Source organism: Perca fluviatilis, chromosome 9, assembly GCF_010015445.1.
Source record: "Perca fluviatilis chromosome 9, GENO_Pfluv_1.0, whole genome shotgun sequence".
In the NCBI taxonomy this organism is placed as follows: Eukaryota; Metazoa; Chordata; class Actinopteri; order Perciformes; family Percidae; genus Perca; species Perca fluviatilis.
In genome coordinates, this window is record NC_053120.1 from 32,483,459 (window position 1) to 32,509,602 (window position 26,144).

At 39.4% G+C, this 26,144-nt stretch overlaps 1 protein-coding gene across 1 annotated transcript in view; it reads left to right on the forward strand.

The window, feature by feature from the left end:
* The window catches only part of nlgn1 (neuroligin 1), a 441,774-nt gene that overhangs the window by 46,599 nt on the left and 369,031 nt on the right, over nt 1-26,144 (forward strand). The window contains exon 2 of the mRNA XM_039811895.1: nt 23,624-24,683. Within this exon, the coding sequence (XP_039667829.1) occupies nt 24,146-24,683 (538 nt within the window). The 5' untranslated portion in view covers nt 23,624-24,145. The remainder of the gene's footprint in view (nt 1-23,623; nt 24,684-26,144) is intronic.

A 26,144-nucleotide genomic window follows, 5' to 3' on the forward strand; every position in this document is an offset into this window, starting at 1 on the left:
ATTACAGACGCAATACTCGGCACACTACGCGAGCTTCGCCTGCACGGAGACCAGCGGTGTCGCTAAATGCCGCTAGCCGGCTAGGGGACATCCTCATCCGCTAGGTGGAAAGCTAACGCTAGCTGTCCACCTGTCCCAGCCATCCTGCTTGCAAGTGTCTGCTCATTAAACAACAAGCTGGACTACATCCTCCTTCAACGAAACTCCCAACGTGATTTCAGTGACTGCTGTGTTTTTGTTGTTGTGGAAACATGCCTGAACAACAGAGTACCGGAACCGGGACTATCCAGCTACCAGGCTGCTCTCGCCGGCCCGTGGAGGTGGGCTGTGTTAAACGGACTGGTGTAGAAATAAAATCCAATTAGCTACTGCTAACTGCTGGTGGAGTGTCCGCTTATTTAGACCACAAACTGGACTACATCCAACTTCAACGAAACTCCCAACGTGAGTTGAGAGACTGCTGTGTTTTTGTTGTTGTGGAAACATGCCTGAATAGTGTACTGGACTGTCCAGCTACCAGGCCTGCTAGCCCTCCGAGCTAGAGATGCTCTATCGCCAGGTAAAAGAGGTGGGCTGTGTTAACACCGAGTGGCGCAGAAATGTGGTGATTTGTATCCATTTAACTGCTAACTGCTGGTGTAGTTTGTGACTGTTAAATGGTATTTACAGCCCACCAAGCGCTAATGCTAGTATGTGTTAGCTGAACTTTACGGAGCCTATAAAGTGTGTGTACTAAATGTAGCCTGTTTCGTATGTCGTTTTTATATAATGTCGTTGAGTCACGATGAAACGTTGTTTCATGTATATGGTTGAAATAAAACACGCTTGAGTTGAGTTGAATGCCTCGGTCTGTCTGTGAAGCGGTAGGCGTGGCTTGGGAGTGGACTCAAAGCAACGAAACAGGTGCATTCTGGGATTTGGTGTTTTTCATCCATATAAGACCAAAAGACAAAAGACATTTTGAGAGTCTGCACTGCCGAGAGTCGAGACCGAATGTAACCGTTAACAACCGCTCGAGTATATAAGCAAACGGTTTGTCTAACGGTTCTCGGCAAGTTTGAGTTATTAACCAAGCTTTGTTTCTGATGCATCTTAGGTGATTGTGTTCGGAAATTCACACATTATTGATTGGGAAGTGCATCACATACAAATACACGTTATCTTAGTTATGTTAAGTTAAATGTTAGAGAAGTGAATGTTACAGGCTGTCACGAGCAGACCGGTGAACACCCGGCTACTGCCGAGACCGGGAGTCAAGACCGAATGTAACCGTTAACAACCGCTCGAGTATATAAGCAAACGGTTTGTCTAACGGTTCTCGGCAAGTTTGAGTTATTAACCAAGCCTTGTTTCTGATGCATCTTAGGTGATTGTTTTCGGAAGTTCACACATTATTGATTGGGAAGTGCATCACATACAAATACACGTTATCTTAGTTATGTTAAGTTAAATGTTAGAGAAGTGAATGTTACAGGCTGTCACGAGCAGACCGGGCGGGCACCCGGCTACTGCCGAGACCGGGAGTCGAGACCGAATGTAACCGTTAACAACCGCTCGAGTATATAAGCAAACGGTTTGTCTAACGGTTCGCGCAAGTTTGAGTTATTAACCAAGCCTTGTTTCTGATGCATCTTAGGTGATTGTGTTCGGAAATTCACACATTATTGATTGGGAAGTGCATCACATACAAATACACATGTTATCTTAGTTATGTTAAGTTAAATGTTAGAGAAGTAAATGTTACAGGCTGTCAAGCGAACGGGCGGAACCGGCACGCTACGCCGCGACCCGGGAGTAGCCGGATGCCGCAGCCGCAGGCACGTGAACCGTTGACCGAATCTATAGACTCGGTTCGCCAACCAACAACCGTCCGGTTGAACCGACTCGCGTAAAAGAGCCGGTTGTCACATCACTACACTTTGCCTGATGTGGCAACAAAGAACAAAATAATATGTGGGTCACTTAGAGCTAGCTTGGCTGTTATGTTAGCTCTAACACAAGTTAATCGCAGAAAAATCTGCCAGAGAACAGGGTCATTTTGGTTACCAAAGCTAGCTAACTTGCTAGCTAGCGCTTTTATTTTGAAAAGATGGAAACAGGAAGTATTATAAGCGGGCTGAGGTCGCAGGCAACATGTGCTGCTGATCTTCAAAATAAAGCATGGTGTATGCTTATCTTGTTTATCATCCGGCTGATAAAGGAACAAGGTTTGTCAGTGTTTACTCTATTATCGTTTGTATTGTCAGTCACTTTATGACATACCGTTTAAGAGTTTTACGGACTGGGCGATGAGTATATGCAAGTAAAGCTAGCAGGTCAACATATTTTAGCCTGCAGTTAATTACCAGGCTAATGAGCCTGTTTAGCTACATGAAACAGTGTAACTTGAGAGATAGAAATGCAATTACTACGGTATATTGTTTGTGACAGAAGGTTCAAAGGAGATTCATTTTAATATTGTATTAGGCTTTTAATTTAGGTTGATTTCTGCATAGAAAGTGATTAAACTATCCAACCATGAAGACCATCTTTCAGCTGGGGAGGCTACACTATGATAATGATTATTTATGGTCCATAGCATACTGTGATCTATACAAACAAACATTTGAATGCTGTGATTGCTGGCTATCAGATGCATCAATGCATTAAAGAGCAATGTGCAGGTTGGACACCCCTATACAGCATAGTGTATATTAATGATAAACAACTATATTTTCAAAACTGGAGGAATATATAACCGCCATAAACGATATTTTGAGATAAAATTGTGATAAAATAACTTCCGCATCTATCTATCACTGACCGGAAGTGACGTAACGCGAGGGAGTCTGGTCAAGTTCATGCTCAAATGACAATGGACGTGGATGAAGAAACCGAGCTCTCCAACGTTGGCGAGCATGCCTATGATGGCACACAGGCCTATAATTATGAGCCTCCTAGAAGAGATAGAGGTCAGGAGGAGATTAGGGGGGAGATCAGGGGGAGGAACAATGGGCAGAAGAGAGAAGTAGAGTTGCGAACCAGTGGCGAATAGGGCAAGTGACTTTGTGAGTTACTGTGTAGTATGGTGGCTAACTCTGGTTCATCTAGGCTAGTACATTGGTGTTATACAAAAAATCTGCCATAGCAAACATACTTTCGACCATGTTTTAGATTAAACATACATGTAGATTGTCTTAATTTAAGCCAGCAACGTTTTGTCTTGTGATATTCTACAACCTAAGATTTTAACGCTCAGACAGCTGTGGAGTCCATCAGAGCCATGGATATATTAAGAGAAGCAGGTTAGCACTAGCACATAGTCGTTTTGTTGGCTAGGTGTTTAGTGCGGACATTGTGAGGCTATGGCGTCGGCGGTGGACAGCATGTGTTGTCGAGAGGTGGATGCCTACTGGGCACTAGTTGAGGGTTTAGTCCCGGCCACGGACATTACCTGCCTGACGCTCCATCCCGGCTTTGATGCCTGCTGCCTCAACCCGTTCTCGCTGCAGGTAGCATACCTCAACTTCAGGCAGGAGTATGGTCCTCTCCAAGCCAACAGACCAGAGTATGTTTAGACAAGACTAATTTATAACACTATTATATTATTATACACTTCTATTATAGTCGTCAGTTTTGTAAACAAATAAACTGTATCAAAAATAATTAATGTACATACTGTAACTACTTATATATAGCCATATTCTACTGCTCTTCATACTATTCCTCCTGCACATACAGTACACTTATTCTTACGTTACCGTTTCTGCACTACAATGGTACTGTTACCACACTGCACATATCTGTCTATGTGGTTCATACTGAATATCCATATTTATTCAGTTTTTCTTATAATATATTCTGTTAATACCCTGCATATATATCTATATTCTTACTACTGTGTTACTCCTACTACATTGCACATATCTGTACATGTTCATTACTTACACTTACTTATACATATTTGATTTTGTTTCACTTCTGGTTGGACGCAAACTGCATTTTGTTGTCTTTGTACTTGTACTCTGCACAATGACAATAAAGTATAATCTAATCTAATGTGCATTATTGATGCTGAGGGATTAGCAGCTTTTTAAACTCTGATGTGCATACATACCTTTATGGAATAGAATAACTGAAAATGTTACATCAAATAAGTCTATCACTCTTGATCATATTGACTGTTAACAGGATTATCAATATCAACATTGCACCCATATCATTCTCTAGGAAATTCGATACAGCAGCCTACAGGCAGGTGGTCCGATAGACATATGGGTTTCTGGCCAGGGAGATCGGGAAGGCAATACCAGCTTGTGTTGTGGCCGCCAATCAGGAGGCAGTTTCCAAGAGGAAGGGAGGCAATCAATAAATATATTTTCTTTTCACAAAATGAACACAATCACAAAGTGTCTTGTTGTATAAAATGTATTCATAATTTAATTGATAGTAACTAGGAGTGTTGGGCAAGTTACTTCCAAAATGTAGTTCATTATAGATTACTAGTTACTGTCATTTCAGAGTAATTAGTTATATTACAGTCTCTGAATTGTAATGCTTTACACTACCTTTGCATTACTTTAGTTTGACTTTGCAGGTAGCTTGTGAATTTCACCACCAGATCAATAAAGTCTCATCTTTGTCAACTTTAATACATCATAACAAGAGTTCTCTCAAGACACTTTACAAATAGAGTAGGTATAATTTACACTATAATTTGGAGATGTTACACTATAATTTACAGGGACCCAACAATTCTAGTAATTCCCCCAAGAGCAAGAATTCAGTGTGACAGTGGCGAGGAAAACCTCCCTCTCAGGAAGAAACCTGGGACAGACCCAGGCTCTTGGTAGGCGGTGTCTGACGGTGCCGGTTGGGGGTGTGATGAACAGTTGCAATAATAGTCACAATAAAGATAATTGAACTACGAGTATAAATAGTAGTTGCAGTAGTTCATGGTGTAGCAGGACGTGCATAGCAGGACCACGGCGACAGCTGCAGCCATGATTTAGGGGCCACCCTAGTCCAAGGAAAACTGCTAGGTGAAAAAAAAAAAAAAAAAAGAGTTGCACAACATCACATAGTCAGTGGTCACAACACATACAACCTAATACAGTCCAGTATGAAATGTCTTCTTCCTACCATTAAAAGTAATTTGTAAATGTTTATGTGTCATATACAGCTAATGATAGATACAAGTTACACTACCTGATGAGCTTTGCAGACATCTGATGTTGCACTGTGACCCACGACGAAGCACTAATGGCCCAGGATCCTGTAGAGAGAAGCCCTCTGTCAGGTGCATCTATCCCTTCATTACTGGCTGCACGCTCTGCCAAAATCTGAAAAACACGGAGGTTCAAAATCACTCACAAAAATAGGATACAAGCTTAGTTACCAACTGGATCAGTAATAATAAAAAAAGAGAAATAAAACCAAAGCAGCTCTGACGTGTCAAAACCTCTAGTGGCAAAATCTAGGAGATTTCAGCATATTGATTAATATATCATTTTGGACTTTGTAAATTACCAGAGAGTAGCCTACTGGGATACAAAATCGTGCGGGAGAACGTTCTGAATTGAAATGCAGGGGAAACTGGAGTTTTGTGCTAGATAGCTGCCTGCCAACAGCTCATAGCTAGCTTAATAAAATGCGGGGGAAACAGGGATGTTTGGGCTAGCTAGCTGCCTGCCAACAGCTCATAGCTAGCTTAATAAAATGTGGGGGAAACGGGGATGTTTGGGCTAGCTAGCTGCCTGCCAACAGCTCACAGCTAGCTTAATAAAATGCGGGGGAAACGGGGGTGTTTGGGCTAGCTAGCTGCCAACAGCTCATAGCTAGCTTAATGCAAACTGCATTGATGTCAAGGCAGACAATTACGAAAACCTGTTCTAAAGCTCAGTCTCTCCCTCTCTCTGTATAGTGAAGCCCTGTTGCTAGGAATTTGCAGTCAGCGCATTTTTAATCCAGATGAGGGAATGATTTCGCAATTTTAGCTACTCCTGTCATGAAATCATCAGCTACCAAATGTTTGCTAATGCAATAGCCAAGCTAACATGTATGTTACTAGTTAGATGGTGGATTGCCCAATACATACACGCTCAAATCACTTCTTTATTCTGAAATTATTAGACTAAAACATTATGAAATCAGCCAAATTAAGAGTTACAAGAATTAAAAGTAAGACTTACTCTGCTAGGAGCGCCTTTTTCGGGTGCATGGAATTTCTGCAAGTGCTAGCACTTCTTCCTCGCAGTCCTGCCCGCGCCAGATTCAGGTGAAAGCTTTGATGGTGGTGGACTTGATTCCATCGAAGTGCACCGAGGGAACAGCATCGGTAATCAGCCTCACATGGTCCTTACTCCAAAATCCCATCCGGAGACTCCAACAAAACTCCAGGTCTGTAACTCTCCGGAGTTATAGAGCACCACAAACGACCAATTGTGGTGACAGACACGGCAGTGAAGTCTGCTCACACTTCGCCTGCACAAAACGCACCCCAAAAACGAAAAAACCTTGCTTTTCCTACAAGGAAAATTATGTACACGATTTCCTGACAGGCTGGACTTTGTGCAACCAGCACAAACACAATAATTTACCATTATGACTTACATAAACTTTCTCTATAGCTCTCTCTCTCTCACCACTGTAGAGTGAGAAGAAACCTATTGTTTACCTCTGCCTACGTCATATGACGCGTTACTAGCGGGAAAGGCTATTTCAGAGCCTAGCTTAAAAATGGGCACCCTTTCATCAAAGTTTCTGCTTTAGGGTTTGTGTAACATAGCAATTTCTACTTATGTGTTTTTAAAAGACCTCTTCAGACAACATTAAGTATTAATTCAGTTATGAATTCAACCTGCACATTGCTCTTTAATATTCTGGACACTATCTAGATAGACTAGTGGATAATCATGATCGTCAAGGTAGCTCACCTAGGGCTGCACAATTAATCAAATTTTAATCACGATCACGATTTTGGCTTCCCACGATCAAATTTGCGTGATCGAGCGATATTTAAAATGCGTCATTCCGTTCATAGAACAGTTTTTGCAAAGCCAATCTAGCGCTCCATAAACCACTGTTTGATCACATGTCTCCATGAGCCAGTCAGAGCTGTTCCCTGCCTCCACCGCGCAGCTTAATTTCTAGATGTAGACAGTCACAGAGGACAGAGTAACGTGAGGAATATTCCACAACAGGTAGCAGTCGGTCATCATAAGCCGGTCACGATGTTTACCAGTTTACCAGTAAACGCAACGTTTTGTCCCGTCTGTGTTGTTTTTCAGACAACAGCAGTGACCAGTGCTAGTTTGTGTCTTTTAGCTCATAGCTTTAGCAGCAGACTGTTGGACGTCCCACTGTTGGAAACCTACAGTGAAATACAGACACACTACACTGTTTAGCAGTCAGCATTTTAGCCGTGTTTAATCCAGTTACTACTGTGGCTAACGGTAGGCTAACGTACTGCTGTGTTAACGTGTTATTAGTGTTTACTAGCGTGACATTCAGCGATGTTTATGTTGCCTCTAACGTGGTTTCGGAGCATCAGAGCGCAACGCAGACATGTAAGTGGCGTGGTAATGAGCCACAGAAATCCGTGCAGCTATTTCGTCTGGTAGATACCGGCCACCATATGCCGTTAACGTAAACAGAAAATTGCGTTGCCTGTATCTTTCACGGCAAACATGCATGTGTGGTAGCGGCGCACAACAGCTGAAATGGCATACTCCTTCACAGTATCCTTCAATAAAGGAGGAATGTAGCACAATATGGATGTATTAGTAGGAATGTAGCACAATATGGATGTAAAAGCAGTTATAATTATATAATTATGTGACAATAAAATTTTGTTTTGGCTAAAATCAACAAATAATAGTGATAATTAATCGTGATCTCAATATTGATCAAAATAATCGTGATTATCATTTTGGCCATAATCGTGCAGCCCTAAGCTCACCACTCACTAGGTAGAGTGTGTACCATTAAGGCTGCCCTATCATGTTTTGTTGTCATTTGTACAATATGTGTAAAGATTTGATGTTGATCTAGTGAACGATCAATTCTTGCATCCGTAGCGTTTGCATGCATTTAAAAGAAATTGATATATCCCACTTGGTTTGTTAGGTTTCAAGAGAGGAAAACTATCCAGAAGACATGATGGTGAAGATGACGAGAGCGGGACAATTTCCAGTGTAATCTCCATACAGGATTTAAACTGTTACAGCTCTGAGTCATACTCAGAATCAAATGAAAACCTTGTTTACATTTTGAATGTGTGCATAACAGAAGGTTGTCATGAAGATTTGATTTCACACTGACAATGTTTCACTAATGTTTAAAAGCTGTGTGAATGTTTAAGTCAAAGAGTATTAATAAACTATGAATCATTGTTTAGTAATGCTTACTCAGCACTCTTATACATTTATCAAGTGTAAGTTAAGGTGTATATGTTCTTAACTTTACAATAAGTCTATCAAAGAGCATTCATACCTGTTTAGTTATGGTTTAGTAAGGCGTGTTCAGTATTGTTATACATTAATTAAATGTTATTTAAGGTGCATATGTATTCTACTTTACAATAAGTCTACCAAAGAGCATTACTAACTGTTTAGTTATGGTTTAGTCAGGCTTGTTCGGTATTGTTAAATACTACATTAAGTGGTAGTTAAGGTGCATATGTTCTCAACTTTACAATAAGTCTACCAAAGAGAATTAATAACTGTTTAAGTATGGTTTAGTAAGGCTTATTCAGTATTGTTACACTTTAATTAAGTGTTATTTAAGGTGCATATCTTCTCTACTTTACAATAAGTCTACCAAAGAGCATTAATAACTGTTTAGTTATGGTTGAGTAAGGCTTATTCAGTATTGTTAAATACTAAATTAAGTGTTAGTTAAGGTGCATATGTTCTCTACTTTACAATAAGTCTACCAGAGAATTAATAACTGTTAAGTGATGGTTTAGTAAGGCTTATTCAGTATTGTTACACATTAATTAAGTGTTAGTTAAGGTGCATATGTTCTCTACAATAAGTCTACCAGAGCATTAATAACTGTTTAGTGATGGTTTATTAATGGTTATTCAGTATTGTTACACATTGATTAAGTGTTTGTTAAGGCGCAAATGTTCTCTACTTTACAAAAATTCTACCAAAGAGCATTAATAACTGTTAATTGATGGTTTAGTAAGGCTTATTCAGTATTGTTACACATTAATTAAGTGTTAGTTAAGGTGCATATGTTCTCTACTTTACAATAAGTCTACCAAAGAGCATTAATAACTGTTAAGTGATGGTTTAGTAAGGCTTATTCAGTATTGTTACACATTAATTAAGTGTTAAGGTGCATATATTCTCTACTTTACAATAAGTCTACCAAAGAGCATTAATAACTGTTTATTTATGGTTTAGTAAGGCTTGTTCAGTATTGTTAAATACTAAATTAAGTGTTAAGTTAAGGTGCATATGTTCTCAACCTTACAATAAGTCTACGAAAGAGCATTAATAACTGTTTAGTGATGGTTTAGTAAGGCTTATTCAGTATTGTTACACATTAATTAAGTGACCATTTAAGGTTAAGTAATGCTTTTATATCATGCTCAATAATTTATATAGGTTGGGCTTTAAGTTAATGTCTACATGAAGACAAAGAAAGAAGCAAACATCTGCATGGAGACTATGGAGTCTTTTCCCTGATCTTACCCTCTACCAAAAGTAAGTTATATGTTGGAGGATGGACAAATAGAGTGGACAAACGTATGTGGACAACCATAACCCGTAAATAAACAATAAAAAAAGTTTTCTCATAATGACATGGCTTGGCTGTGAACCTTAAGACATACATGCTATCAAACATCTTTATCAACCACCTAGTAATATTAGGAAATACCTTCATCAACATCAACTAAGGGTTTACTTAGACACTTTAGTTAGCTTTTATTTCCAGTTTAGGCTTTTTAGTACATTACCTAATGTTAAAATATACACCTTAGTTAACTGTTATCAACAGTTAGTCAAGGCTTGTTACTGCATTGACTAATGGTAAAATAGACACCTTAGTTAACTGTTATAAACAGTTAGTCCAGGCTTCTTACTGTATTAACTAATGGTTAAATAGACACATTATTTAACTGTTATTAACAGTTAGTCAAGGCTTATTATTGCATTTACTGCTGATATAATAGACACCTTAATTAACTGTTTTTAATAGTCAGGGCTTATTACTGCATTTACTAATGGTAAAATAGACACCTTAGTTAACTGTGATTAACAGTTAGTTAAGGCATCAACTAATGGTAAATAATGCATCATTTAATACCTTAGTTAACATGAGCATTGTTAATAAATGTTTCTTAGACAATTTATTCAACCCTTAATAACGGTTAGTTAATGCTTATTAATGCATTAACTAATGCTAATTAATGTACCCTTATTGTAAAGTGTTATCGATAATATACATTTAACATACATACAGTTTAAAACTGCTTGCATAGATTAGTATTTGGTGAGGACGGTCAGCAGGAAACACAACCTTGAATTTGTCAGTCACATAGGATTCAGTAAAGCAAATAGGAATATTTACAGAGACTGCTGCTAATGTGAACAGTGAGATGCAACTTTTTTCCATGTTTGTAGTACATATTATGTTTTTTCTAAGATAATTTTTTGGGCATTTCCACCTTTAATGGATAGGACAGCTAGATATGAAAGGGGAAGAGAAAGAGGGAAGACACACAGGGAATTGTCAACCTGGAACTTCTGCGCCAAGGTATACACCTCTATATATGTGCTCCTGCTCTACCAACTGAGCTAACCCAGCCACCGTTTTGTAGTACATATTCAATGGTGATTGCCTATTCTCTTGTCTTTGTTTTACATACAGCATGTCAAAGTCAGTCAACTGCCTTTAAGTTGTTTCAATATATAAAGCGATGCCAACATGGGCCAAATCAGCATGCAACACAAGATTTCAAGGATTGACAAAATCAAATCTGGTTTATCAGCCAAGGAATATGATTGATAAGTGTTACCTGTAGATTGTTAAGAAGTTTCAAATGGTTTCCTGTGTGGTTCTAAATTACTAGCGTTCGATTTGTTGACTGGTTTATGTCCCTCTCAGCAGTGCATGTGTCCCTGATGACAAAGAGCAGCATGTCATGTAAAAACACTTGCAGCCACTTTTATGGACTCTTTAACAAAACCGCGGAACAATCAATGAAAACAGCTTCCTTTTCAGCACTCTCACTCTCTCTCTCTTGTTGTCTGTCTGCTATTATTCTGCAAGTGCTGGCTTCCTGTTTTGCATTTGTTTGTGTACATATTTTTTGTGCGCCATTGTCGATAAGTGGTGGTTTGTTTAGAAATATGGTTGCTTGCAGAAGGGGTAGGAGGGCTTCTGTCGACCGGTATGGCTGTTTAGGCTGGGTGAATGGAGGATATGACTGTCAGCTTCATCACGGTATGTGCCTTAAGTTAACAATCACTGCTCATCTGCGTGATTTGAGTGGAGAGAGGCACAGTGTCTGGGACTACTTAGTCTAACTCAAAAGATGTTTCACAGGGTAAAATGGGGATTTCAACAAGCTGGCAGATAGAAACCTCAAATTGTTTGCTCCCTTAATGTTTCACCGTCTCTCTCAAGTTGTTGCAGTTTTACTGACTAGTGCCTGCATTCCCTGAGGCTTTAAAGTGAAACACATAGACCAGATTAGAGACACATTAGCTCCTATATTGTGTCATTTTAATTTACATGTTTCCATTGTAGTTTCACACATTCAGCAAGGAAGCAGAAATTGTATTGCAAGCCACTTGGTCAAAAATCTTGAGTTTCTTGTTTGTGGGTGGGCTTCTTGGGTGTTATCAGAAAAGATATTTATGTTTGTATATGCTAATTTATTGTGTCCCACCAGGTTATAGGTCTTTAACTTTAAAAGGAAACTTACAGGCGTAAAGTATTACTGCATATGTAAAAGACAAAAGTTTAAACTCTTTCTCTGGTGCGATAACTGTCCTCAAGTGATGTCACTGAATTCAGTGCCGGTTAGGGGTAAAGACTACAAGTTAAAACATAAAAAAAAAACTTGAAATGGAGTTCAAAAATAAGTAAATCAGCATACCTCTGTAGCCCGCTCCTCATCTCTGCTGGAGGCTAAAGGCCGAAGCTACATTAGCCACTACTAGCATGACACCCCACAAATTGGCAACACAACTGTTTGCAGTCAGGTTAAATTGTGGGTAACGAAGGCGATAAGTTTAGATAAGGAAGAAAAACGCTTCTAATAAAAAAGATATCTCTGGTTCTGCTGCATAGATTTTTATCTTCGTAAGGCTGACAATGTTCTAGGAGTGCAATGCTAAATCGATGGAGTACTCTTTTAAAAGTGAGTTGAATTTCAAATCTCAGTCAATTACTCAGCAAAAGATCTCAGACATAGGGCAGACTTACTCATGCATAAAGCTAAGCAAAATATCCAATCAATTTACTAGCATAAACAGCAAAAGACTAGTGAATTGTGTACTGACTTAACAGAAATCAAAGATAACTTCAATTCATTCTACTTCTCTCTATATACAGTAGAGACACGTCATTACAACCAATTCTGCTTCAGCTTCCCATTAACAGAAAAAAGATGTGATCTTGCCACCCTAAATCATGGGTACATTGGATTCTACTATAGATTTAAAGCTGTTAAAAGTACAAATGTTGCTGTCGTAAGACAGCACATTTTTACATTACGGGGGGAAAAATATATTTTTAGCACTGATAAGATGGAACACATGAAGTACTTTAATTTAAATTACTTAAATCCCCTTAAAACTTAGTTTCAAATATTGAGTACTTCTCTATAAAATGAGTAAATAAGTAACAATGAAAAAAGATGGGCAGACCAGAACTGTTCAGATTTTGTTTTAAATATTGCTAAACATAATTGGAATTCAGAAGAATGTGACATAACCTTTTACAACTGAGCCTTGCCCACTTCAAACCAGGAGAAACATACTGGAGATTTTCTTCGGCCGTTTTTGATCTAAAGCATTACTGCATGTGTCCCAACCTGGTCTGTTGATTAAGTTATATTTCTAGTTACTGTCATTACTTCCAGTTTTGTTCTGTATTCTCCTTGTCTAGTTTCAGATACTTGACTTCCTGCTTTGGGTGTTTCCCGGCCTTGTGTGATTGACTGTCCTGCCCTGACGTCTTTTCAGTCCTTCCAGAAAAATGCAGAGTTTATTTGTGATTGTTGCGGGCAAAAATCCTTTATTATGCGGCACGTTTTCTTAAAAAATGCGATGGAATATGCGGGATATTTATGCAGTTTTATGCGATGAAATTGCGGGAACTTGCGAAAAATGCGGGAACTTGCAAAAATTGCGGGAACTTGCAAAAAATGCGGTTTGATGAAAAAGAGAAGAAAAAGTGATTCCCCCAAAAACCTGCTTTTTCTATCAATATACAGTATATTAATGTGGGTATATTCCACTAGTTTCTTCATTTGACATGATCCAAAGGGACCAGTTAACATGCTTCAATTTACTAAAAGTAAAAGGTTTAGTAGGCAATTCTTCTGTGTCCCTAAACAAATAACAAAAAACTGCGGACCTTTAAAGGCGGCCGACGAAGCACTTTATTCTCTGGCATCAACATGGCAGCTAACATGATTTCTTACAAAAAATATCGATTGTATAATACTCTTGCAAGATTAACATTCTTTTTGGCCTAGCAAACTTTGTAGTTTTTTTCACATGCTGTTGCGACAACTAGTAACGTACCAGTACTAGTAACACCACACCGGATCTAGCTAGACTGGAAACAAAACAACAGGCACGGCGCGCACACTTGTTTGGGCTTGTGAGCCAGCCAAAGAGTAGTAGGCTAACGTTACGTTTTGAGTGGATGGCGAGCGCGAGATGCCGAAATGGATGCCAACAAGATTCTGAATGGAAAGTTTACTTTTAAAAAGTTGCCAAATGGTTCCATTGGCAAGACCAAACTGATCTGTGTGTTTTGTCGTTGTGAACTGAGCTATCATCGCAGCACGTCCAGTCTGAAATACCACTTGATGGCCAAGCACACAGCTGATGCGAATTCTCCGCCCCCTCGTCAAAGCCAGGCGACAAAAGCACAAAGCAAGCCGATCCTATTTCCACTTTAAGAGCATTAAAATGAGAAAAAATAATGGAAAAAAAAGAAATCAAGGGACATTTAGAATAGATAAAAATGTGTGATTAATTGCGAGTTAACTATGACATTAATGAGATTAATCGCGATTAAATATTTTAATCGTTTGACAGCACTAGAAACTATATAATCTATTTTTTAAGATTTTTCTTTTTACGCAAGAGTGCAGATGTATAGATTCTCCAGCCTTCAGCAAGAAATCAATCAAGAAAGATGATTGGAGCTACAAACTGAGACATTAAGGGCACTTTCACACATGCCTCATTTAGTTCGGTTGAATCAAACTAGAGTTTGTTTGCACCGCTGGTGTGGTTCGTTTGGGCAGGTGAGAACGCGGCAATCAAACTCTGCTGCGCACCAAAAGTGGACCAAACAAGCGTAACGAGATCTGCTTGAAGAGGTGGTCTCGGTACGCTTTCAACTGAACTCTGGAGTGGTTCGTTTGTGGTGAGAACGTGATCCGTACTCCAACCGGACCAACTATACACACTCCGCAAGTCTGAGCTAATGTCTCCTGTAGTCAGGTGTGTTTAGCAATCTGCGATGCAGCAGAGCAGCAAACTGTAGCAGCTTGCAGTGTTTCCATCACAGAAAAACTGCGGTCAAGCTTGCCGTCCGTCTCTCGCATCTCTGTGCTCAAACCAGCTGCCGCTAAAATTGGAGACAGACGCCGGCAGAGCAGAGTGAAGTCTCGGTGACCAGAGCAGACGTAATAACGAAACAATGTCTGATTATTTTAATAAAATGAGCTGGTTTGACCATGGAGATGCAAGAAATAGGCACTAGTCCAGAACACAGGACCTTCTTCCTGTATTTACTTTCTTGCTCTCGCCTCCAGACACATACGACCAATAAGAGGAGTGGACGTTCTTTCGTGATTTGTAATGACGCATTTTGGTACGCTTGGATTTTTCCAGGTGTGAAACCAAACCAAACCGAACCGAGGGCAAATCGCTCCAAGTTTACAAACTCACCAACTGATTCGGACCAAATCAAATGAACTACAGGTGTGAAAACGCCCTAATAGCGCTGGAAAAAAATTACTGCCGGTTTTTGGCATCATTGAGTGTGCGTTTTTATGTGTCAGCAGGTATGAAAACTTCCATCCATTTATTTAATAAAAAAAAATTAAATAGCAGGAGGAGGAAAGAGGAGGAAGAGCTTGTCTTATCATATTCAGTGCTTTCTCATGAATGGGTATAATATTGTACAAAATCTGTATGATATCTTACGACGTTATGGCAAGCGGCATTTAAGTTTAGCCACAAAACGGTGACGTGAAACAGCGACGTGACAGTTAAGTTTAGGCACCAAAACGACAAGTTGAGATTAGAAAAAAGGTTGTAGTTTGGGTTCAAACACTGACCCTTTTAAGTAGTACTTTGGGGACATGAACATCGCTCCCCCACTTGAAAGCCCTGTGTTTTGGGACCCATTCACCACCCTGACCTCCTCCCTACATGGATTTTCATGGTTTTATACTAGGTGCTTCAGTCATAAGTAGTATGGCCACTAGCGGTCTCTGGCCTACAGCAGCAATCAATGTGGGGCTTACAGTTATAAATATGTGCAATACATAACAAATTACAGTGTATTACTTTTCGTAACTATGTCAAGTTGAGTCCATTATCAACTTGCTGCTAAAATTAGGCACATCAAGTTGATTAGACTACATGTACTTAACTTTAGCAGGTAAACATGTCAGTGTTTGTGCCAGTTGCAGTTCAACATAAATGACTCTGGTATAGTGATTAACAGAAATAAGGCATTGAGAACGGGAGACATAAATGTACCTGGCCATGAAATACAACATGAATTACCTCCTTACATATAAAAATGGATCACTGGTTGTACCTGTTACTGATAGTCATGCACTGAGAGTGTATTTACCTGGCAGTGAATCTGTGAAAATAGTCTTATGTGTGTGCACATAGGCTTCTGTTTGTGTAATTAGTGGTAAAGTCAGACCTGTGTATTCCTGCTGAATGTAGTTGGTATGTTAGGTATTAAAAACTAATGCTTTTCTCTATCTGTAGCGAAATTGTTTTAAAATATTCTATTTTACTGTACAGTCTGATGCTGCAGCCATGTTTCTCATTAAAACCACTACTCCCCTGACTTTTAACAGAAATAGAACACATGATTAATGCTTGTGAATTTAGGTCTTTGAGACACTATAGCTGGCATATTTGTAGACACAAATAGACCAGCTAAACAAGGCAAGAAGGAGGAAGAATCATTCTAGTTTAGTTGAGTAGAAAGAGTTTGTAATAAGAATACACAAAAATACAAGTGAATGGCAAAGGTAGTATAGGTTTAGTTTCAGGAGTGAGAGAGTGGAGGGGTGGGGAGGACTACAGTGCAGTACAAAAATGTAACTGTTCAATCATAAAAACGTTGCTTTCGAACATAATCTTCATAAAACATGTATAAACATCATTTCTATGAGACCGGATTGCTGCTAGTCACCCATAGTGAAAGGTTTTTTAGGTTAGAGGGATTACGAAAGTTTGAGAGCCACTGTTTTAGGGGTGGCTGTGGCCAAGTGGTAGAGAGGTTGCCTGCCAATTGGAAGGTTGGTGGTTCGATCCCTTGCCCTGCAGTTCCATGCTGAAGTGTCCTTGGGCAAGACACTGAACCCTGAGTTCCCCCTGATGCTGCGCCATCGGAGTGTAAATGTGTGTGATTTTTTATCTGATGAGCAGGTGGCACCTTGTACGGCAGCCTCGGCCACAGTGTATGAATGTGTGTGAATGGTGAATGGTTCCTGTACTATGTTAAAGCGCTTTGAGTAGTCGTTAAGACTAGAAAAGAGCTTAATAAAAACAGTCCATTTACATTTAGAAAGATTTCGGAAACTGAATTAAACTGTAACTGTAAAAGACTTTGAAATACGTATAACTCGGCAATTAGACACTCTATTTGTTTATTTATTTGTTTATTTATTGAGGATCCCATTAGCTGAAAGTCTATGCAATCAGCTTGTCTCCCTGGGGTCCATTCTAAAAAAATTACATTACATTACAACAACAATATACACATTTCAATCATAACAAAATCGCATATACACATTTCATATCTATACATACATACACAAACACATACATACATACAATCTAGCTCCATTCATAGTAGAACTAAATATTAATACAATATTAATATAATTACTTTAATAAAAACATATAAAAACCTACATCAACACAAAACATCTAAGATTTCTTTTAAATGACTGCTTATTACAAAGCTGACGCTCTTCAATAGGAATGTTATTCCAGATGACAATAGCTCTATACAGGACAGTTTTCATCATAAAATTAGTTTTTGGATAAGGGATTGTTATATGACCAGTATTTGCCTTTCTAGTGTTATGATTATGCACGGGTTTGCAATAATTGATTAAACTGAGTAATCGGCATTTTCATTGTCAATGTGTTATATATCATAGTACCTAAAGTAACTGTTATTCTTTGGTGTAAAGTGAGCCATGAAAGAGTGGAATACATCTGATCTCTACTTGTTTTAATTGAGCTGCCCAGTACAAGTCTTGCTGCTTTATTTTGCGCGACCTGAATTTTAGTTAAGTCCTTTTTAGTTGACCACACCTCGGTGCAATATGACAAATGACATAATATTAATGACTCTGTTACTATTTTTAAAGTTTCCTGATTTACATATTGACAACATTTTTTTGTTATTGCAATGCCACATCCTATTCTGTTAACAATCGTATTTATGTGTTCTGTCCATGAGAGACTACTATCAATAACCAAACCTAACAGTTTAGCCTTTTCTACTTGTTGTATTCTTTGTCCGGCTATTTGTAACTTTAATTCCGATCCTAGCATCAATTTTTGTTTTGATCCGATGATCATACTATTTGTTTTTGATATATTTAATGCTAATTTGTTTCCACTAACCCACTTATACACCGAATCTAATTCTCTAGACAGAACATGATTAATTTTATCACATGAATCTGAAGCATAGTAAACAGTTGAGTCATCTGCAAACATCTTCATTGATGCTTTTTTAACAGTTAAGGGCAAATCGTTAATAAAAAATGAAAACAAAAGAGGACCCAAGCAACTTCCTTGTGGTAAACCACAAACTAAACTTTTGCAATTAGATAAAGAACCATTATAAAAAACCCGCTGAGTTCTGTATGAAAGATAACTTTTCATTAATGTAACAGCAGAGGGAGAAAATCCGTAGCTCTCTAATTTCTCAATTAAAACATGATGATCATTTACATCAAAAGCAGCACTGAAGTCCAACATAACCACACCAACTATTTCGGAATTATCCATACTTCTAAGCCATCCATCGGTCATTTGTGTAAGAGCTGTGCTGGTCGAATGTGCCTTTCTATATGCGTGCTGAAACATAGTCATCAAATTATTATTCTGGAAATAATTACAAATTTGTGTATGAATGATCTTTTCCAATATTTTACTGAGTGCAGGCAGAATACTTATAGGTCTACAGTTATGCCCATTATAAGGTTATCGATTGTCTTTAACAGGGCCATAACTTCAGCAGATTGTACGTAATTAAAATTAAAGCTACACACTTTATCTGCCATGATTTCATTTTTGATCAATTCACAGTAATTAAATTCTTCTGTTCTAAATCCTTTTCTCAAATTACCAACTTTATTTATGAAATGATTATTAAAATAATCAGCAATATCTTTAGAATCTGTTATAAAACCTCCGTCAGACTTTTTGCCATCATGCTTAACATTGTCAATTCTATTTTTGTAGTACTCTTTCTTTTTCCTTTTATTAATTTTAGTAACTTGGTTCCTTAATTTACAGTATATTAATCTGTCCTCCAATACTCTCGTTTTCACAGCCACTTGTTTAGCTTCATCTCTTTGCTTCATCATATTTTTCAATGTTGAATCAATCCACCTCCCAGCATGTGATTTTATTTTCCTATTTTTCATCAGTGCATATTTATCAACAATATTCAAAAGTATACTCATGAAAGCATTTAAGGAATCTCCTAGGTTGTGTCAACCGTACACATCTTTCCAGTCAACATTTGTTACCTCTCCCACAATCTTTTCGATAGCGGATACTTTATAAGACCTTTTATAAGTACTAAAAATGGCTTTAGCTTTAGGGACATTAGCTTTCTTATTAACAGCAATGAGATTATGATCACTGAACCCTACTGGTATTGACACAACATCATTACATAATTCTGGTACATTAGTATAGATGTGATCAATACATATTGCTGTTGTAATAGAGAATCTTGTTGGCACATTAACAATTTGATGAACACCAATTAGATGAGTCTTTTTGTATTTCTTGAAGTGTGTTTGTGTAAATGTATGTGTGTGTGTGTGTGTGTGTGTGTTTTTGTTGACTGGCACATGAACTCATATCTTAGTTTCAGGTTCTAACTTATCCCTGTTCTTATCATGTTTCTCTTTTTACCTTCAATTTGCTTTTGGTTCATGCTAAATTATCCATGCTCAAACTCTCTCATGCACACACACACACACACACACACACACACACACACACACACACACACACACACACACACACACACACACACACACACACACACAGGAAGTGGGATTGTGAGCTTCACAATCCAGCTTGATCTATATCTCCTGCCTTTTTTCTCCTTTTCTTCCCATTATGGTTTTCCTGCTGCTGATGTTGTAAACATCTGTACTCCTTGTTGTTTCAGAGCTCCCTGTCACTCATTTCCCACCTCTCTCTGTCTGGAATGTGTGCATGCTACTGTGAGGAGAGGGTGCGTGGTTTCACATATAAATGTGAAATATGTTTAGCTCGAAGCGCGTATCTCCGTGTACATATGTTTAATCATGTCATATCTCTTTTGTTGATGTGTTTGTGTGTGTGTGTGTGTGTGTGTGTGTCTGTGTAAATAGTGTATTTTTGTTAGCCAACTAGCAGAGATGGGAGGAAGTCACACATGGGCAAGTCATAAGCAAGTCTCAAGTCTTAACCTTCAAGTCACAAGCAAGTCCAAGTCATTTTTTGTGACAATCAAGCAAGTCAAGTCAAGTCATAGCTTTGGTCACAGTCATACACAAGTTTCCATTTTTAAACAAGTTAAAGACAGTAGTTATGAATTGCTGGAGTTTTATTTGCATTTTTTCCTACTCAATATTCAAAAGACATTGCGTCCAAGCCACATACATCTGAACAGTTTAAATTTATACAGATAAAAAAGCACAGTCTAAAACTGATATTAGGCCAACAATAAATCAACATACATATTTGTTCAATATGCCTCAAACATTACATAACATCATGACATTCATTCAGACAATTCAAGTTTAATGGTTTCTAAGTCAAATATTCTTCAAACATGCCTCACTTTTATGGGACAGAAACACATCCTTTAACCTTTCCTTCTCTTAAAGAAAAAACAAACATATTCTTTAAGAGTAGCTGAATCCCACCACCTTTGCGTAATTTGGAGAGATTGACTGAGTTTATCACATGGAATGGATAGTATGATAATATTTGTCAGTGTATTTGTGAGTCAATGACTTTTGTCTATTGAGAGAGAGAGAGTGAGTGAAAAGTTATTAATATTGGTGAGTGAATGTGTGCATGTGCGTGTGTGTGAGAGTGCAGAGTGTGTTGTGTGTATGTGTGCCTTTATTCACATATTTACGTCTGCATGTGTGTGTATGTGTGTGTGTGAGAGAGAGAGAGCGAGAGAGAGAGAGGGAGAGAGAGAGAAAGAGAGTGCAGTTTGTGTTGTGTGTGTATGTGTGTGCCTAATTTTATTCACTCTTACCGCCACCTTGAACAAAGAGGGGAGAGTGTGCTTATTCATGGCCCAAAACTGAAGGGAGTTCTGTCCATCACAAACGTCCAAATAGTGGTTCAGCTGAATATGGGGACTGGAACCCGAATCTGTCCCGATTTGAAGTGTCTGAAGAAATTCGACGTGGTGGTGGTTGATGTGGGAAATTTTTGCTGTTCGTTTCTTCTTTGCCTGGTCAGATGTGTAATCCTTATAGCCAAACTTTATTATTTTCAGTGCAGAGGGTGATGTTAAGTTACAAGCCTTAGCCAGTCTCATTTACTGCAGGTCTGCCGCCGCGTGCCGCGTCATCATATCAACGGATCCCGCGCATGCAACAGCACTAAAATCTTAAAGTTATCTCCTCCTCAACATCAGAGGGGAAAAAATATATATTTATTAAACAGAAAATCAAGTCATTTCAAGTCATTTGACTCAAGTCTAAGTCAAATCTCAAGTCATGAATATCAAGTCAAAATCAAGTCGAGTCTTTTATGAATATTTATCAAGCAAGTCTCAAGTCCAAAAATTTGCGACTCGAGTCTAACTCGAGTCAAGTCATGTGACTCGAGTCCCCCATGTCTGCCAACTAGACAACTTGTCATGTCAGTGTGTGTGTAGCTAAATAGGATTTCCTCAGAGAATGAAATCTGAAGGTGAGCTCATTCAGGTGGAACATTGATTCCTAAGCAGTGTGAAAAAAAAAAAAAAACATACGGTGTATGACAAGGCTTTATGTTCTACACACACACACACACACACACACACACACACACACACACACACACACACACACACACACACACACACACACACACACACACACACACACACACACAGAAGCATATCGATTTCTTCTGTCTGGTTCTTTAAAGTGAGAAATTAATTTGGATTATATTATTAGTTATTTGGATTCAATTATTAGTTGACGTCCCTCCTTGTCTCAGAAGATAGTTTTTTCCACTAAGCTCACTTGATGTAGTTTGTGCATTTTGTTTCCTGTACATGTTTTTCACATTTTTAAACAAATCTTATTCTTCCTTCCCTTGATTGGTATTTTGTATTATTTATTGCATTATTAATTGCACAACAGTTGGCTGCCTTGCACAAATGGTGACTGAACAAAATGAATAGTTTCCCTTAGAATGGAGCCCAGAATTGGGACAAATATTTTAAATGTTAGAAAAAAAAAACTATTTTTCCTCTCCCTTTTTTGTGTTCTCTCACAAAAAGTTTGGATTACATCAAGAAATATTTCTTTTGTCTTCCGCCAGCAGCAATAGCAATTAAATGTAACACGTGCATGTTGCGTTGCATCATATGATACCCATATATCTCACCAGACAAGTAGTAGTAAAAGTACAGTAGCTAAGATGTGCTGTTCTGGGAAAGAAATTTGATAAATGGTTCTTTATTTGGAGAGTTGATGCATGTCAACACTGAAATATAGGACAACAGCACATTGTGACACACTGATGTGCGGGGTCGCATTGATAATGATTGATTTGACATGCAGCATATGCCACAGGTGTGCTGCACTGAAGACCTCTGGCTCTGATCATTCAGAAGCATACTGGGACAAGCAAATAACCAGAAAACTTAAATTTGGCACAAGGACTGCACAAATTACAGTATACTTTATTCTTGCAATATAATTTTAAATGAAGCTGTATAATGGTAAATTCAGCAGTAACATTGCCTACAAATTATATTTTTTTATAAAGAATATTTGTTTGGGTTCTTTGGCCTTTATTATAGGATAGCTGAAGACAGGAAAGGGGGACAGCAAAGTGCCACGGGTCGGGCTCAAACCCGGACTTCTGCAGTAAGGGCTAAGCCTTAGTACATAGGGCACATGCTCAACCAGGTGAACTACCAGGGCGCCCCAACAAGTTATACATTTTGAGATTGAAGTCTCAACCATATTCAACTTATTGATTGTTAATGCAGTCATATGTCAAAATTCTCCTCCTAACTTGTAGTTAATTGTCATACTGTCATGTATTTCAACCCCACTGCCAGACATGAACACCAATTTTGGATGATTCTGAAATGACCGATTCAGTTCAAAGATGTTCCAATGCTGTTTTTAAATTCTTACTTTCTACAATATTTGCAGGGACTAACTTTTGTATGCCTAAGGGAAAATTCTGGTCTCCTGCATGAAAATCTAAAACGCTACACACCCATCCAACACCTCGATCTGACATTCTGCATCGCTACATAAAAGGCACACTACTTCTTACATTGGCACTGAGCGGTGACATTCAAAATCCTGTCACAATATCCACTTTTATTCTTAATGCCTGCCAGTCTTACTGCTTCTGGCAGTATGCATCCAAGTCTATGGCTCTCTCCCAAAACGATCTCCACTCACTAGTACGGAGTGTCACCCTGACAGCTCTGGAGGGTACTCCGCATTAAGGGTAGGGTATAAAATTGAACTGTAAGACAAACTCCACCATAACCAGGAAGCATTTGTCAACAAGCATACTGATGGACACCTTGCTTGTTAAGCTGTTGAGTAATAACCTACTGTCATGTGCTATAAAGATGTTGTAAAATGTAAATTGATTGATATCTGTGCATATAATTAGTTTAGAATACAATTTACTCTCTTCCTGTGAATGTTGACTGTAGCTTTGTTTCTGCGTTGCAGTGGACAGCCTTTGGACTGGACTGAACTACTCCAAGTATAACCACTACAACCACTGCCCCACTACTCCTGCTTCTGCTGCTGTACATGGCAGTCATCTCAAAATGATGTAAACCCTTATCACTGACTGGCTTGTCTACCTTCTGAGAAGTGGAGCTTAAAGATGATATCTTTGCTGTTTCCTTCTTCATTGCAGTGGCTGTTGGCAGGACCTTTTTAAGGAATATTTTCCATATCATGAGGAATATATCTCAGTTTCCCCTTTAACAAGCTGTAGGAAACTGATGGCTGCTACAGGATGGTTTGCACTGCCTGGATTCAAAAAAAGGATCATTAGTAACCACGACCTATTCTGCTCTGGAGTTACCCACTTTCTTATGCCTGTGTGTGAATGTGATTTTAGTGTGATTGTTTGTTTGTGTTTGCATCTGCATGGCTTAAGTGAGAGCTAGAAAATAAGGAATTTGTACAAAGTAAGGACAAGAAAGGAAGCAGCAGACAAGTTGAAAACAAGGTGTGGCAGTTATGTCACAGTGGAGGCACTATTCAAGGACTGGGTGTCAGCTACTTCAGACAGCCAAGAGTGGGAGCGGGATGATGGGATACGTAAGGATCCAAGGTTCCTTAAGCAGCAGACGGTGGGTGTCCTCTCTGATATGGCTGGGACTGCTGCTTCTGCAGCCATCTCCGGCTGCTGTGTCGGCTCAGAAACTTGACGAGAACGACCCAGTGGTTACCACCACGTACGGAAAGCTGCGTGGTGTTAAGAAGGAGCTTAACAATGAGATCCTGGGTCCAGTCGTGCAATTTCTGGGCGTCCCGTACGCGGCTCCGCCCACTGGCGAGCGCCGCTTTCAACCACCTGAGCCACCGGCGTCGTGGCCGGAGATCCGCAACGCCACACACTTTGCCCCAGTATGCCCTCAGAGCATTGTGGAGGGCCGCCTGCCGGATGTGATGCTGCCGGTGTGGTTCACCAACAGCATTGACGTTGTGTCCACATACGTCCAAGACCAGAGTGAAGACTGCCTCTATATTAACATCTACGTCCCCACTGAGGATGGTGAGTTAGCCTGCGGGCACAGGGCAGGATGATTGTGGGGACAGCGGGTGGCGGGGCGGAGGGTATTTAACCCACAACATTCTGGTAGAGAGAAGGGTGTGTTGTTTCTTTCTCTGTCCCTGTCTGTCTGTCTGTCTGTCTGTCTGTCTGTCTGTCAGTAGAGGAAAAAGCATGACCTTTTGCATGTTTAATGTGCATGACACTTATAGTACATAGGTGTGTTAGAGTGGTTTTGTGAAAAAGAGAACAGTGTTCATGTGTGTATGTGTGGCATCCATTGAGGCCAGTTAATCCTATTTTCATTCCACTCCATAGCTGCCTTGATCATCGTCCTTCCATTTTCCATCCTATCCAACCTTTCCTCCTCTTCTACCTTCCTGTGGCTCCTATTACTCCTTCTCCCCTTGTCCTCCACTCCTCTTTCTCCTCATTGCCTTATTTGCTCTCCTCTACGTACTCCCTCCCCTACCTCATGTCTGTCGCTCATCATAGCCTATTGTGCTCCACCACAATGGCTACAGTTCATTAAACAAGACAGTTGTTGTCATGATCATCACCGATTGATTTGGCTGACTGGCTGGCTGACTGAATACGGCGCTGATTGAGCTGGTGTGTGTGTTTCATTCTGTGTGTTTTCATCTTAATTTCTCCCTTTCCCCACTCTTTTCTTTTTTCAGTCAGTCAGCTTTGTGTGTGTGTGTGTGTGTGTGTGTGTGTGCGTGCGTGCGTGTGTGTGTTTGTGTGTGCGTGCGTGCATGCCAGCCAGCCAGCTCCTGTGTGTGTGTGTGTGTGCGTGCGGCGCGTGCGTGTGTTTGTGTGTGCGTGCATGCCAGCCAGCCAGCTCCTGTGTGTGTGTGTGTGTGTGTGTGTGCGTGCGTGCGTGCGTGCGTGCGTGTGTGCGTGAATGCGGACGTGCGTGTGTTTGTGTGTGCGTGCGTGCGTGCATGCCAGCCAGCCAGCTCCTGTGTGCGTTGCGCGTCCAGGGGCTCCATGTTATTCTTTAGTTTTTTATTCATTTTACAGTCAAAAGAATATCCAAGGAATGTGCCAGGAAACCGGGCAAGAAAATATGTAGACAAGGAGGTATGTATGATCTGAACACAACCTATACAACGCCACAGAAGGAAGAAACTAGTAGGAAAAAAGAACTATGTTTAACAGCAGAGAGCAATAGTGAGATCAAGGTCTACGAATTATTCAGGTCTTGACTCAGGGCATCTGTAGGTTTTCAGAATGCTAAATTTAAGAGACAGAACGTTTTAAATGCTACCTGGAAGTAAATTTAAGGCCATTTTTAAAATCCAAAGTAGGAAAACCAAGCTGTCAGAACCTTTCCTTGTTTTTCTCTGACTGTACATACCTAATGCAGTTCCATGAGCATAGAGGAAAGACCCTTCAATTTGCTTGACTTGATGAGGGCCATTAGATATCCTTTATATTAGCAATAACATATTTGCTACT